The sequence below is a fragment of the Hemiscyllium ocellatum genome, chromosome 20 (genome assembly GCF_020745735.1).
Source record: "Hemiscyllium ocellatum isolate sHemOce1 chromosome 20, sHemOce1.pat.X.cur, whole genome shotgun sequence".
NCBI classification, from domain to species: Eukaryota; Metazoa; Chordata; class Chondrichthyes; order Orectolobiformes; family Hemiscylliidae; genus Hemiscyllium; species Hemiscyllium ocellatum.
The window spans coordinates 18724841-18741950 of NC_083420.1; the positions used below are offsets into that span (position 1 = coordinate 18724841).

General features: G+C 41.3%; 1 protein-coding gene across 1 annotated transcript in view; it reads right to left on the bottom strand.

Annotated features, from left to right (window-relative positions):
- Positions 1 to 17110, bottom strand: part of LOC132825156 (ras-related protein Rab-26-like) — a 362310-nt gene that overhangs the window by 116300 nt on the left and 228900 nt on the right. The window contains exon 5 of the mRNA XM_060840180.1: positions 3366 to 3418. Within this exon, the coding sequence (XP_060696163.1) occupies positions 3366 to 3418 (53 nt within the window). The remainder of the gene's footprint in view (positions 1 to 3365; positions 3419 to 17110) is intronic.

Below are 17110 nucleotides of genomic sequence, written 5' to 3' on the forward strand. Positions count from 1 at the left end.
CAGTCATGTCATGATTGAGGAATGACATCACTACCTCATTATGAAATCCCTACCGTTTACTAATGACATTGAATTCAATGTCAGCCATGTACCATGAATGGGCTTGCCACTTTATCCATTAAACTGCATCAGCATGTTCCCATGCAACTAAAGAAGTTCCTCAAGCATGTCAAGTGGCCATGTTAGCGGTGGCAAGACAGCATTCCGCAGGCACTGCAGATATGCCCATGTTAGCAGGGCTCATACCATAGCACCAGCCTGGCTCTTCTACCACCACCTCTTGTTGCTTCTTGTCTGTGCAATATTGCCCAACATGTCAGGAGACAAGCCAGATCATCCTGCCCCGACTGTGAACAGACAGTGTCAGTGGAGGATAGAATGGGTGTGTGACGATACTATGGCTTTAAGAGGTGTATTTGTTTGTCCTGATTATTTTTATGAAGAGAGATTGAAACAGAGGTATCAAATGATCTGCTCAAAGCCAATAACATAACCAGCTTCTGAAGCCTTGGGATTTAAAAAAAAAAGTTGGAACAATCGAAGCAGCCTGAATGGGTGAGGTTAAGCTTCCATAGAACCAGGACATTTTAAACTTTTAGCCTTCAGCAGCAGTTACTGGGGTCTTGAAGCTGGATGCGGAAGCCCTTATTCCTCTCTCAGTTACAGCTAAAAGCTGGGGTTCTCCTCCTGCTGCTGGAATCGCATGAGAGACAATTTGCCTTTGCCAAGAGTGTGTTTATGGGATGCTACTATGTTGGAGCAGTTAATTAGTTTTTTTTTAAAAAATTAAGCATTCTAATAGAGTTAGAGTTAATCCAAGTCTTTTATTTGTATTTTGTCGGTATTTTAACTAAAGTGTGTTTTGCCTCAAGTTGAGTAGTTTGACCAATCGAATTGCATCTGGAATGTAACACCTTACACTTACCTCTAAAATAAGAAAATGGTATGGTCTAGGCAATCTTATTAATATATTCTGAGTGGGTTTGATCTGGTCCATAACAGTCTATATATAAGCCTGAGGGTATTTGGAAGAAGAGAATGTCTGAACAGTTACCATTGCATGTTAATGCTGTGATGTCAAGTATATTCAAGGCTGAAAGAGACTCGTTTTTAATCAGTAAGGGAGTCAGGCAGGAAAAGGCAGGAAATTGGAGCTGGAGATTATCAGATCATTGATGTCACTGAATGGTGCAGCAGAGTTGATGGGTTGAATAAGAATGTAAGGACATGACAACCAGGAACAGAAAAGGAAATTCAGCCACTTGAGATTGATCCACCATTTAGTACAATTAAGGCTGATCTCATCTCAGCCTTAACTCCTCTCTGGGAGAAAGTGAGCTGCAAATGTGCTGCTGGAAAAGCATAACTGGTCAGGCAGCATCTGAGGAGCAGAAGAGTCGACGTTTTGAGCATAAGCTCTTCATTAGGAATTTTTCAACTCCTCTCCAGCCTGTCTCTGCTCCGATGTCTTATTATCTTATGCTTGGAGGGACAGCCTCTCTGCAAATGAGGCAGGAAAGGATGAATATATTTGAAGAACAGAGGAAGAGGTGAAAGAGAGTCTTTATGCATATGGATAGATGGGAAAATAAAGTGGGTTGGACGACAATGTCAACAACATCACTGAGGAAAGCCAAACCAAATGCAGTTCTACCTCTGAAACACAGCAAATGATGATGCAAGAGAAAGAGGAGAGAGGAATAGAGAAGCATCAGACTTAAGAAGCAAATCCCAGTATCTAGGGCCTGAACAGTTGAAGGCATGGCTGTTCTGATGGTGTAAGGAAAGGGAGAGCTGGGCAAGAGGTCAGGGTTAGAGGAGCAAAGAGTAGTCAGATTATTGAAGGGTTGCAGGAGGTCGAGGTGACCGAGTGAACTTACAGCTAGTCTTTCACAGTGTGCATTCTTCATCATGTTTGGAAGCTGCTTGGAAAATCCCCTATTGACATTGTACAATTGTATTCTTGGCAATCAACTTTTAGGGTCAAAACATTAAGGGTATCTGCAAACTGTGGAAATATTTCAGCTGAACAGCTGAAAATTCTTCCAAGCGTGTGAAATATCATATCTAGTGCTACACATTCACAGAGAGTCCATTGCAACCATGGAGCTGCACCAACCCACTCCCCTGCAACTTCACTCCAATTTCCACGTCGCAGTGAAGGGGAGGGAGAATCCGCAGTAAAACTAAACTTCAGTTCAAACAAATCAAAGCAAATAGCAGCGATCTGGCCACATTCACTGAATCTTGAAAAAGAGCACCTCTGAAGAATGTCAAAAACACTACAGGAAAAACATAACAAAATGGTTCCTTTCGTCCAAGAGATAAAATGTTAACTCAATTCCACCAGGGCAATTTTAATAGCTTGCAGAGATTGATCCACACAATTAATGAGCTGATTTTTAGAAGGCCATCCTGCATTGGCTAAATGACGATTAAGGAGCCCGTCACACATATATGCACCATCATCTGTTTTCCCATTGTAAGAATTTATCACTTCACAAGATCATGAAAATCTCTCTCACTGCCACGAGTTGGCTAACAATATTAAACTGGAGCCTGAGAAACAATCCACCCACAGTTCACAGTTTATTGCTTCATCCTTTCATTGCTAGGAAAACTGATATACAGTATTCAGTTGTGTCAATCCATGCCAAGTGTCCAAAATTCACTGCTTGCTCAAGCCAGTCTGTAGTCAAGCTCCTTAAAATGATCATTTTAGCCCCATATCTAAATATCCAATCAATGAGAAATCTTAGTGTATCACTCCATTGATGAAAATAAATAGAACAAATGGAGCAACTAGTTTTCAAATCTCTCCCAAAATCACACCTCTACCAGTCGTATGTGCTTTTGTGTTCATTAAATTCAGAACAACTTGTCTGATAATAGCATAACGTGTTACTCTTAAAGTTTAAGCTTCCCTGTATATTACTCATCAGAGGATTTAATCCATTTACTTCTAGTGGATTTTAAGTTTCAATTGAATTAGTAAAAAGATTTAATACAACGGTATCAAGTATTGTGCAATAATATCTTTCAACATAACTTCCATAATGATTTCCTCAATGCTTAAAGTACCAATTTAGTGTTTTCTAATTTGACCATTTATTTTATTTATTTTCGTTAATACAAGTCAGATGTTAGTTATATTCTCAGCAATGAAATGATTTTGGGCAGAGCCAACTCAGAAAATGTATTTCTATAAAGACAACAGTATCAAAATGATGCCACACACCCATTCTATAAGCCTCATATTTAACTCGAGTGCCCCATAATATCATGCATTGGGTGCTGGACATTACACCCATGAACCTATACATGATTTGGTCTGATCTTTTCACTCGACGTACAGATCCACCTACCTGAATGTTGTCAAATGATGTTTTGTTTGTGACATCATATAGCAGCAAAAGAGCTGTAAAAGGAAGAAAGATAATTGATAAAATTACTTCACAAATCAATTGAGGTTTTAAGTTCTAAGCCATACAAAAGAGATTTTATCTAGCTGGCTTGCATGAGTAATGTATTGAAATTAGTCAGGAGTGTTGCCAAACAAAGAGACCTGAAGTGCAGGTTCATAGTTCCTTGAAAGTGGAGTCGCAGGTAGACAGGATAGTGTAAAAGGTGTTTAATATGTGTTCCTTTATTAGTCAGAGCAGTGGGTACAGGGCTTGGGAGGTCATTGCAGCTGCTTAGAACATTGGTTAGGCCAGTATTGGAATACTGCATTCAGTTCTGGTCTCCTTGCTACAGGAAAGATGTTGTGAAACTTGAAAGGGTTTAGAAAAGATTCACAAGGATGTTGTCCAGGGTTGGAGGGTTTGAGCTAGAGGGAGAGGCTGGATAGACTGGGGCTATTTTCCCTGGAGTGTCAAATTCTGAAGGGTGACCTTATAGAGGTTTATAATATCATGAGGGGCATGGATAGGGTAAATCAACAAGGTCTTTTCCCCAGCATGGGGGAGCCCAATATTAGAGCTTTAAGGTGAGAGGAGCAAGATTTTTAAAAAACCTAAGGGGCAACATTTTCACGTAGAGGGTGGTGTGTATAGGGAAGGAGCTGCCAAAGGAAATGGTGGAGGCCGGTACAATTACAACATTTAAAAGGCATCTGGATGGATATATGAATAGGAAGGATTTAGAGGGATATGGGCCAAGTGCTGGCAAATGGGACTAGATTAATTTAGGATATCTGGTCAGCATGGACAGATTGGACCGAAGGATCTGTGTCTGTGCTGTACATCTCTATGACTTTGTGACTCTATGAAGTGAAAAAAGTTGATGCAGGTTTTGCAATGGTAATGATGATGAACTCCCAGGTGAGACACCCCAGTTCCTTTGGAAAATCAACAAAATGAACAGTATTTCTTTTCTGTGCTGTTTAATTCACTGTCAAATCCTTTGAACAAATCTCATTTTGTTGTAAGAAGTACAGTTGGGTTTTTCACAGTGCTTATTATTATTTATGAATACCTTCACAGGTACTGACAATTGATTTTTATATTTGTGGAATTTCAAAATTCTCCATAAAGATAAAAAAACTACATAATTTCAAAAAAAATTATCTCTTTTTTAGCTTCTCTCTTATTCTAATTGTTCACCATCTGAAATTTAAAAGGGAAGGAATTCAATGCTTTTAACTTCTGTATTTGCCGAATAAATGAGTTCTTCAGTGTGGCTGGCTGGATTGCTGGATATGTCTTTTGAAAATAACTGCACTGAGGCTGAGGAGAAAGTGAGGATTGCAGATGCTGGAGATCAGAGTTGAGAGAACAGCAGGACAGGCAGCATCTGAGGAGCAGGAGAATCGACATTTCCGGCATAAAGTTTCCTCATGAAGTGCTTATGCCCAAAACATCAACTCTCCTGCTTCTTGGATGCTCTCTGACCTGCTGTGCTTTTCCAACACCACACTGAAGCTGATCCCATCACCAAGTCACCCTTCATTCACACATGAACCATCAGAGTCATAATCATACAGCATGGAATCTGATCCTTCAGTCTAACAAGTCCATCCCAAGCGTAATCTCAAACTAAACTTGTCCCACCTCCTGCTCTTGGCCCATATCCCTCCAAACTTTTTCTATTCATGTATTTATTAAAATGGCTTTTAAACATTATAATTGTGCCTACATCCACCACTTCCTTAGGAAGCTCATTAAACAGAAGAACCACCCTCCTTGACCTTAACACTGCTTCTTCAGAGTCAGCTCTCTCACTTTTTCCACTTTTTATCTGTCAGCCAGGGCTCCCTGATTGGACCAAATTAACAGCCTCAATCAAAGAACTCATATTCTATGAGGTCCAGCTGGAATCACCGCATCTTTGACTTCACACCAGATTTAAACTGTGTCAGGAATGGGGAGGCCCACAGTGTAGAGAATCTAGATTCTAGTGAGGAGCTACTTTTAATAGTCACAGGAGAGCACCCAGCCTTTGCCGCAGACCACAAAATGCAATCCATTAATTGTTTAAATAGTAAACACTAACAGGAAGCAAATAGCAAAAATTTCACCAATCAGACAGGGGAATAAATATCATTATACAATGCTCAATGCTTTTGTGACAAATTTCTTTAGCTGTTCAGATCACAACATTGTGGGTGTATTGGCAAGTGTATATTTTAGGATGCACAACTTTATCATGATTATGTAAAAAGGCTTTATGGGCTAAAGGATCTAGTTTGTCCATCATTGTTTGTATGTTTATTTGTGCTTAACTGTCACTTTTGTTTAACTCGTTCATGAGGAGTGGGTATGACTGGCTGGATCAGTGTTGATTGCCCATCCCTAAGGGCTCAAAGGGCAGTTAAGAATCCGCTACATTGCTGTGGGTCTGGCTTCACAGGTAGGCTAGACCAGGTGGGGATGGCAGATTTCCTTCCCTCAAGGATATTAGTGAATGAGAATCCCCGGATGGGTTTTTCCTGGCAATGGTCATCATTATTTCCAAATTATTATTGTATACAAATTCCACCAACTGCCATGGTGGGATTCTAGCCCAAGTCCCTCGAAAAAAAAACTAGGTCTCTGGATTAATAGTCTAATGATAATACCATCAGGCTGTCCTGTCTACAGATAGCTCATCTATAACACGATAGTTGTGTCCTTGTCCAATCCCGCACTATGGAAAAGTCACGCTTTAGAAATAGTGCTTGAAGTATTGGCAATGTAATCATGTTACAGCCAACAGAAGTTTTAAAAGTTTGCACTTTAGAAACAATGTCCCCAAGTTGTCAATCGTGTTTCAGCAAATTTGTGTTAACAAAACACACGTTATAGCGGAACGAACTGTATTGATGAAAATAGATGAAGTCCAGTGTTAAGAGCAGACAGAAATCTTTAAAAAATTGAATGTCACCACAGGACTGAATTTTACAGGATTCTGTGATACCCATCTCCCCTCCATGCTGTAAGGCTGGTGTGGGGTGGGGTTTGCGTGTGGAAGTCCACCCATGATGGCAGCGAGGCGAGACTTCCGTCCCTTTCCTGGGAGGACATGTGATTGTCCACACCACAGCCAGTCAGGAACAATGGCCACTTCTGGGCCTACAAGTTGTTCCTGAAGCCCAGCAGCCCCGACTGACATAACAAGTACAGGGTCCAGGGTGTTGGTATGGGTAGGGCGGGGTGGGTTGAGATGAGTTGGTTTAGGTTTCCAGCTTCAGGGTACTTGCCTGAAGGATTAAAAGTGGTGGGTTAAACAAAAGGGGATGTGTTTCTGATGGGCCAAGGAGCCTCCTGGGCTGACAACAGAGTGAATATTAATGAGCTTCTTGTGATGTGTGGGCCTCCTCCCACTGCGACTCATAGACTGAATGATCATTAATTGGCCCCATTTTTGATTTCATGTCTAGGAGACCATGTGGAAGTAAAATGGAGGTAGATGCAGCCTTGATTGGTTCCCTTTACGAGAACATCATGAAAATGACAAGGGTTGTTTACAGAGGAGTCGGAGAGAAACTGGAACCATTGGTGGAGGGTTCGATAACTGGAGAGTCCAAATTTTAAACTGATTGGTTCAAAGAATTTAAGGCATAAAGAAAAGCTGTATTACTCAACAAGGTAGCTACAATCCCAGCACAGTCCTCCAGGGGCTGGTGGAGAGAGAGTCAGTGGGTTTCAAAAGGAAATTGGGTAAGTACCTGAATGGAAAACGTGTTCAAAGCATTGGGATATAGCTGAATGAGCAGGGCTGGCCAAAATACTCTTGCAAATAGCCAGCTTGCTTTTGCAGGTCCAACTAGTCTTCTACAATCCTGTAACCAGTCCAGGATTCTAATATTGATCAAACATTATCACTAGTTTGGAATATTAATCACACAACTTTTAAAAGAAGAGAGCTAACTGCAGACCAACTAACCTGGTATTAATTCAAAAATACCTTAAACGTGTTCCCTTCAGAGCCTTTCAGAACTGTACAGTTAAAACTTCCAAAAGACACAAGTGCTGATCAACTTGACAAGAGGCAGACTCCTGCAGGGCTTTTGCCCGAAACGTCGATTTCGCTGCTCGTTGGATGCTGCCTGAACTGCTGTGCTCTTCCAGCACCACTGATCCAGAATCTGGTTTCCAGCAGTTTTTACCTTTTTATCCTGCACCACAACTCTAACATTTCCAATGAGTTTCTCTGTCTTTGCTCAGACTAAAGTTCATCATACCCACTGCCTGCTATAGTGAGATCTACAAAAGCCAGGTTGGGGCCCAGTAGGTAGTTAAACAGATATTAACTATCTTCATTATCACTGCAGCTTGGAAACAGAACTTGCAATTTCTTTTAATCAGTTCCAACTTCTTTGCTTGCTCAGGATGTCATGCTGCAGTACCTTGTGAGAACGTGTTTGGGGTGTCCCTTGTTTGTGGATGGTTTCCTGGCTGATTGTCATTGCAATGCAGAGCATTTTGACAGAGCTGAAATGGGAGGGTATTCACAAACAAAAACAGTGAGGCAGATTTTCTACAGGTCATGCAGGTGTTACTTCAGTTTAAATGGAATTTGGGAAACTGTGGAATTCCCAAGAAATAAACTCCAACTGAATAGCCGAGGCAATTCAATCTTCCATTGGGCATTTCCTAAGTCTGGAGCCCTCCGAAGTCTCCACAAGACTTCAAATGGTTCCAATGACATTTGGGAAAGTTGTTTGGCAGGAAAAGGTAAACTGTTAAATGCATAGTCAATCTCCTGTAATTGTTAAATTGATCCCATACTTAACACACAAGTCCAAGTACACTTCCTCCAAGTGACTTCCACACTCTCAGCCCACACCTGACAACCCCAGGAGCTGACACTCTCCTGAAGACCTATTCTTCACCCCAGAGCCCAACACACCTCTCTCAGCAGGAGACCACCCCTTTAGCCCCCCACTACCACCTCCAGTCCTGTTCTCTTCCCCACCCATCACTAGCTCCATCTGATCAGATCTCCCACGAAACCCAAGCCAACCCAGTACCTCTCCCCAATACTGTCAGCACAGGACCAGACCCCTACCCTGCTGCCAAACACAACCACCCACTCCCTTCACTCCTCTGGACCAAACCATCTATTCCCCCGCCAACCCCTTCTGCATCCCAATCTCCTACCAGACTTACCACCCACCCTCTGCACCCCGCAGCAGTTTCTCCAGCCCACCCCAAGCTACCATGAACACTGCATCACTTAACCAGATCCCATCGCCATCCCACCCCCTCCCTACCTGCCCTTTAACCAGTGGCCCCTACAGCCTTCCCCAGCTGGTTCCTGTCACCAATCCACTTGGCATCCTACCCATCCAGCACCCTAGCCTCACATTCACTTTATATGCTTATCATTTACCAACAGATCTGGGAACATTTACAATTCAAAATCCAGCAGCTGGTTGTTGAGAAAATGGGATGTGGTTTGCCTTTCTACATTGCAAAAGAACTGTCAGAATGGAAATACAGCTCTGCCTCTCTAAGGCAGACCTGAAGGAACTCTCCTCTTGGAAAACTGGAGCTCCCTTCTTTCATTAAAAAAAGAGGGGTCGGAGTGGTAATCTGACCAAGCATGCCACTCCTGGAGATTCTGGCTCAATGCATTTCACAGTCCAACTCTTGCAACATCAAACCATTGAGATTACACAGTTGGTGGCATGTGAGATTTGCAACTTGCATTTATGAAGCACCTTTCATGACTGCCCCGGCACGTTTGAAGTCTTTATGAGCACTGAAGTAATTTTGAGGTACAGTTACTCTGGGGAAGATAGGTGACATTGCAGCCTTCCCCTGCATAGCAAGTTCCCACCAATAGCACTGTGATAAATAATATCTGTGATGTTTATTGAGGGATGAATATTGGCCAATTCAGCAGGATTTGCTGCCTTTCAAAAACAGTACCGTGCAACCATTTACATCCAACACAGGGGACAGAATGAACTTTGATTTAAAATTTCATCTGCTCCAACACCATGGCACTCCCTCAGCACTGCACTGGGGCATCCTTTCTGACTTTGGCTTTGTGTGCAAGTCCTAGAGTAGGACATGAACCTACAACCTCAGAGATATCAATTGAATCACAACACTTGTAGAGTGAACAAACTATAGTATTTTTCCTATTCAATAAGAGAAACGTGGCCAATGTATGAATGGAGTCCCAATTCACACTGTTCCCATCTCACACACCTGATAAAGATCAAGTTCACTCAAATAACATGGCGTACATTAGGCCCCCTGTCTTATCAAACACTATAGTTAACAAGAATGACACAGAAGATAAACCCAAATGGCAACTATGCGAACAGGCTTGAGACATACACAGATATGTAAAACATTACATTAATATCATCTCATCTGTAAAAACTATTTCAGAGATTTGTTGTATTTTTTGAGGAATAAGTTGGGAGGAATATATATTTTGCCAGGGATATTGGTGTCTGATCAAGGTCCAGGGTTGCTAGGCTTGGTGCAGCAGATAAATATTTGAAGAAAGGGACAAGTGTATTCAGAGACTTAGAGTCATAGTCAGAGACTTAGAGATATACAGCTCAGAAACAGACCCTTCAGTACAACTCATCCATGCCAACCAGATATCCCAACCTAATCTAGTCCCACCTGCCAGCACCCGGCCCATATCCTTCCAAGCCCTTCCTATTCATATACCCATCCAGATGTCTTTTAAATGTTGCAATTGTATCAGCCTCCACCACTTCGTCTGGCAGCTCATTCCATACACATACCACCTTCTGCATGAAAAAGTTGCCTGTTAGGTCCCTTTTGTATCTTTCCCCTCTCACCCTAAACTTATGCCCTCTAGTTCTGGACTCTCCCATCCCAGGAAAAAGACTTTGTCTATTTACCCTATCCATGCTCCTCATGACTTTGTAAACAACTATAAAGTCACCCCTCAGCCTCTGACGCTCCAGGGAAAACAGCCTCAGCCTATTCAACCTTTCCCTATAGTTCAAATCCTCTAACCTTGGCAACATCCTTGTAAATCTTTTCTGAACCCTTTCAAGTTTCACAACATCTTTCAGATAAGAAGGAGACCAGAACTGCACACAATATTCCAACAATGACCTAACCAATGTCCTGTACAGCCGCAACATGACCTCCCAATCCTGTACTCAATACTCTGATCAATAAAGGAAAGCAGACCAAACACCTTCTTCACTATCCTATCTACCTGCAACTCTACTTTCAAGGAGCTATGAACCTGCACTCCAAAGTCTCTTTGTTCAGCAACACTCCCTAGGACTTTACCATTAAGTGTATAAGTCCTGCTAAGATTTGCTTTCCCAAAATGCAGCACCTTGCATTTATCTGAATTAAACTCCATCTGCCACTCCTCAGCCCATTGGCCCATCTGATCAAGATCCCGTTGTAATCTGAGGTAACCCTCTTCGCTGTCCACTACACCTCCAATTTTGGTGTCATCTGCAAACTAACAAACTATACCTCTTGTGCTCACATCCAAATCATTTATATGAATGATGAAAAGTAGTGGAGCCAGCACTGATCCTTGTGGCACTCCACTGGTAACAGATCTCCAGTCTGAAAAATAACCCTCTACCACCACCCTCTCTCTTCTATCTCTGAGCCAGTTCTGTACCCAAATTGCTAGTTCTTCCTGTAACCAGTCTCCCATGGACAACCTTGTTGAACGCCTTACTGAAGTCCATATAGGTCACATCTACCATTCTGCCCTCTTTAATCCTCTTTGTTATTTCTTCAAAAAACTCAATTAAGTTTGTGAGACATGATTTCCCTTGCACAATGCCATGCTGACTATCCTGAATCAGTCCTTGCCTTTTTAGATACATGTACATCCTGTCCCTCAGGATTCTCTCCAACAACTTGGCCAATGATGTCAGGCTTACTGGTCTATAGTTCCCTGACTTGTCCTTACCACCTTTCCGAAACAGTGGCACAACGTTATCCAACCTTCAGTCTTCCAGCATCTCACCTGTGACTATTGATGGTACAAATATCTCAGCAAGAGGCCCAGCAATCACTTCTCTAGCTTCCCACAGAATTCTTGGGTACACCTGATCAAGTCCTGGGGACTTATCCACTTTAATGTATTTCAAGACATCCAACATTTCTTCCTCTGTAATGTAGACATCTTTCAAGATGTCATCATCTCTTTCCCTACATTCTATATCTTCCACATCCTTTTTCACAGTACTTGACAGAATACTCCACGTTGTTTGAAGGAGGAGGGGCATAGCTAGAGCTCTACTCTTTGTATAAGATCACAGTTATTAGTTAAATAATAGATATTGAAGATGATAGTTTTCTAGCTGCATCTTGTAAAATGGTGGATCCATGGACTGCTTTAACCACATCTAACATTCTTCTTTGAACTTAAATGGGAATGAATATTCGGCAGGATCTGAAACAGGTCTCTGCTTGTTTGCTGAAATTGCTGCAGAAGATTAATTTCATGCTCAATGTGTTAAAAAATGCAGCGTAGACATTATTTTCGAAATACTCTGCACAATATACCACACAAGTTAAATCCATTGAATACCAGTCATCCATTATACTTACATTCAAGCTTCCTACTTATCACTTAAGTATGATTACAGTTGAAATGATGCACAGAATTAACAATGTACTTTGGATACAAGCAGCAATTTGTAAATTATTGCTGCTGATGGTGTTAGTATCATATGTAATCAAATGCTGCTTTTCCAGTGCACTGCAGTCCCTTCTACAGTGCAGTACATTTTGGACAATATTAAAATATGTAATGGTGAATAGATTTTTGAATCCAAAAGCTTCTCTGTTCTTCCAGAAGCTTTTGTTCAATGGAAATTCATCAAATGGGCTAAAGAACTGAGAAGTGGCAAATGGAGTCTAATTCAGATAAATGCGAGATGCTGCATTTCGGAAAAGCAAATCAGAGCAGGAATAATACACTTAATGGTAAGGTCCTGGGGAGTGTTGCTGAACAAAGAGACCTTGGAGTGCAAGTTCATAGCTCCTTGAAAATAGAATCGCAGGTAGATAGGATAGTGAAGAAGGCGTTTGGTATACTTTCCTTTATTGGTCAGAGAATTGAGTATAGGGGTTAGGAGATCATGTTGCGGCTGTACAGGACATTAGTTAGGCCACTGTTGGAATATTGCATGAAATTCTGGTCTCCTTCCTACTGGAAAGATGTTGTGAAACTTGAAAGAGTTCAGAAAAGATTTACAAGGATGTTGCAGGGTTGGAGGATTTGAGCTATAGGGAGAAGCTGAACAAGCTGGGGCTGTTTTCCCTGGAGCATTAGAGGTTGAGGGGTGACCTTATAGAGGTTTATAAAATCATGAGGGGCATGGATAGGATAAATAGACAAAGTCCTTTCCCTGGGATGGGGGAGTCCAGAACTAGAGGGCATAGGTTTAGGGTGAGAGGGGAAAGATACAAAAGGGACCTAAGGGGCAACTTTTTCATGCAGAGGGTGGTATGTGTATGGAATGAGCTGCCAGAGGAAGTGGTGCAGCACTTAAAAAACATCTGGATAGGTGTATGAATGAGAGTGTTTTGGAGGGGTGTGGGCCAAGTGCTGGCAAGTGGGACTAGATTAGGTTGGGATATCTGGTCGGTATGGAAGAGTTGTACTGAAGAGTCTGTTTCCATGCTGTACATCCCTATGACTCTCTGACTGAGAAGCTTTGAGTGTTACATATTGGCCATTTTTGTTTTGGACTCTACTTTAATTGCTCAATTGAATATACATTGTAAATGCTACAGTTTCTAAAACAGGAATTCATTTTATGTATCAAAGGCTCTGGTGCAGAGAGTGGGGTCACACAGGCCCATATAATTTAGAGCTACAGGATCCATTGTACCTACAAACAGGGTTGAGGAGATTTCATACAGTAATGACGAAAGATCATTGACCTGAAACATCAGCTCTGACTCTCATGACAGATTTTGCCCAACCTGCTGAGATTTGTAATTGTGTGTATGGAAAATAAGTTCTGGAAAGGAAGGGAAGAATCAAGAGTTAACATAATATTGGAAACAAGAATTACCATTTGCTTCTACAGATTATAGCAAGAGCTGCCCTGCATTCTCCTCAACAAAATAAAGCCTAGTATACCATTTCCCAGGCTTTATTCAGGCTTTCCCAGCATTTGCAAATTGTGGAACTGCATTCTATCAGTATTTCCTTGTTTAAACCATACATGGGTTTCTACAAACAAACAGGTTATTTCCAACAAGTCTTGGTTTGATCACATCACCCCATTATTCTTTCAAGTTTGGACTTGTCAGGGCCATATAAAACCACTCCCACTGAATTACCCCACCTTTTTCCACTTTTACTGTGAGGAGGGGTAATTTGATTTTGGATAAAGTCAATGTAAGTTAAAGTTCAGGAGATTTATTTGACTTGCTCAAGGGACATGGACGTCACTGGCTGGGCCTGTATTTATTGCCCATCCCTGCTTGCTCTTGAACTGCTGTGGGATGACCCACAATGCCATTAGGGAAGGAATTCTAGGATTTCGACTCAGTGACAGTGAAGGAACAGCAAAATATTTCCAAGCCAGGATGGCGAGTGGCTTGGAGGGGAAATTGCAGATTTTTTTTTCATATGCCCTACAGTGTGGAATCAGGCCCTTTGGCCTAACAAGTCCATATCGATCCTCCGAAGAGTAATCAACCCTGACCCATTCCCCTACTATCTTATATTTACTCCTGACTGAGCCGACACATCCCTGAACACTTTGGTAATTTAGCATGGCCAATTCACCTAACTGCACATCTTTGGATGATGGTGTTCCTATATATTTGCCGTCCTTGTTCTTCTCTATTCAATATCCATGTAGTAAACTTACCCCTTTCTTTTTCTTAATCCTTTCATGGGATGCACATGGTATTGGCAAGTCTTTGTTGCCAATCCAGACAGCAGTTAAGAATCAGCTACATCGCTATGGATCTGGAGTCACATGTCAGCCTGACCGGATATGGCCAGCAGATTTCCTCTCCTAAAGGGCTTTTCTGAATCATAATGACAATTTTATGGTCAGGTTTGACAAGACTAGCTTTCAGTTGCAGATTTTAAGAACTGAATTTAAATTTCACCAGCTGCAATGGTGAGAGTTGAAAGCACGTCCCCTAAGCAGGGCCTAGGCATTTGGATTCATAGTCTGTCCACATTACCAAGTGCACCACTATCTTCTCTGTTACTACTGAAGTCATCATTATTCATTTTCGCATCTTAGAAGCTATTTCAAGTGTTCAAACAAATACACTGAGGAATTTATTTATACTGTTAAACAATATGAGTCTTAACTCTACATATATATCTTCTCAATTCAAAGCTAGTGAATAGTTTAATTCAAAAGAGTGATGGTAACTACATGTATAAAAACGTTTGCTAGTCCAATGCAGCCATATAAGTGCCAGTTTTTCCAATTCAGACCCATTCCAAACCATTGCATCTCAACTTCATTTAATTATTATTAAGGAGTAGAGAGGCACAGAGATCTTGAGAATGCACACAGGATGCTAACCTCACTAAACTTGAATGTTGCAAATCAACCATCTGTGCACTTCGTATGGGATTATTAACAAGGCAGGAGTAGAATAAATTACAAAATGATAGAAGGTGAAGATAATTCCCAGTGATCTCAGTATCATTGCCTGAAAATCTGGGTATACCATAAATATAGCTTCTAAGGTTGAGTCTCAGTGTAAAGACTAATTTCATCCTGAAGTCATTTTGATTCGCCTCCAAATCACTGAAGGACAAAGATAAATTAGTAGGTGAAAACTAAAATGAGGTGAAAATCTTCCTGCTGTGTGGGAATTTCAATTCAAGTTGTTTCTGTTCAACATTAAAACACCTTTGACCACACAAAACTGAACCAATCTGATTCGGTTTCATGTGTGTAGGATCCCAGTATGTTACCAACTTGGGCTAAAAGTATTCACAGAGGCCTCGTCATAAAACCTCCCATTTTGACCTGCTCCACACCCTCACTGGTAGCCCATCCTCACAGTCCCCCATTTTCCCACACCAATTAGAAAATGACCAGAATCTTCATTAGCTGACTGAATACTCTTCACTGTCAGTCAAAATACCTATTCCTGATGAAGGAATTATGCCCGAAACATCGATTCTCCCACTCCTTGGATGCTACCTGACCTGCTGTGATTTTCCAGCACCACAGTCTCGACTCTGCTCTCCAGCATTTGCAGACCTCATCTTCACCTATTCCTCACACTCCTCCAAACTCGAGCAGTTTGATATTAATAAAAAAAGTTTTCCAAGAAATTGAAAAGAAGTGTTTGTCAACACCCCTGACATTATTCAACCAGATTGCTCTGAGCAGAAGACTAATCTTGAATTCCTGGAGACTCCAGGTCAATCCTGGAGAGTTGGCAACCATAGGTCTGTATCAGGTATATTCCTCTAGTTGTGTTAGGAAGCCAGGTAACTTTAGTCTTAGCCTCTTGTATGTTGTTGTGTGCTGTCTGTTCAATCTAGTCTTCAGTAAATCTACAGCACTCACCAACATGTGAGCTTTATATGGATAGATTACACACTAAATGGCACAGGGCACATGGGACCATTTGGCCTATCATGTTAGTTTCTCATCTTTGAAAGAACTATCCAATTAGTCTCAATCCCCTCCTCTTTCCCTGAAAGATACAGTCTGCTAATTTGCACTGCTGGAGGTGTAGTCTTCTGGCTGAGATATTAAACTGAAGCTCTCAACGAGAGTGTAAAAGATACCTGGCAGTATTACAAAGAAGAGCAAGGATGTTATTTTTAGTGTCTCAGCCAATATTTACCTCGCCATGATCATCTTTTCATTTTTACGTTGCCTTTCGTGAGATCTTTGTCTTCAAAAACTGACTGCCACATTTGCCGTGTTACAAAATTATTCAATTGGCTGGAAAGTGGAGACTGTGAAAAGTGTTTTGGAAATGGCACTTTGTTTTTGAATCATTTTCGCAGCTTTAGGCAGAAAGTCTTTTTTTTCTCCATTCAGGGGACATGGGTGGTGGCTGTCAAAGGAGAACATTTACTGCCCAACCCTGATTACCCTGGAGAAGGCCGTCATATTCTATAATATTACCATCATTTACAAGCGTGTGTTTACAACTCCGCACAGGCCAATGCAGCTGCCACTTCTGTTGTTGAGTAATTTCGAGTATTTCGGGACTTGGAGCTAAACCTGTTCCCATCTGTGATGGCAAAGTGTTTCAGGTCTGTGTGGCTCCAAACATATTGGCTCTCACAAAAGCCATGAACACTGGGGGAATTCAATGAAAAAGCAACAAAATCATGCTGCACAATTACACTTGAAGTGTTGTGTATAATCATGTAAATATAACACAAAATCCACTTCAAAGCTTTGTGAAAAAGTGTGTGACAAAAAGCGTTGTAGTCACAGTTAGTTAAAAAAGGTGTTGAGCATCAACTAGGGAAACTAATGAGGTTTTTAATTGTGGGTGACACATACATCAGCACTGTGATTTATAACTGCTACACTTCCACACACAACAAGTTATTTATTAATGAAATGTTTCTGTAAGGGGATTAGAAAAAGATTATTTTACATTGGTTTTGTTGAATAAAGGAGATTTAAAGGGTGATTCATTTTAAATTTATTCTGAATAAGAGTTACGCTCTGTCTGATGCTTGA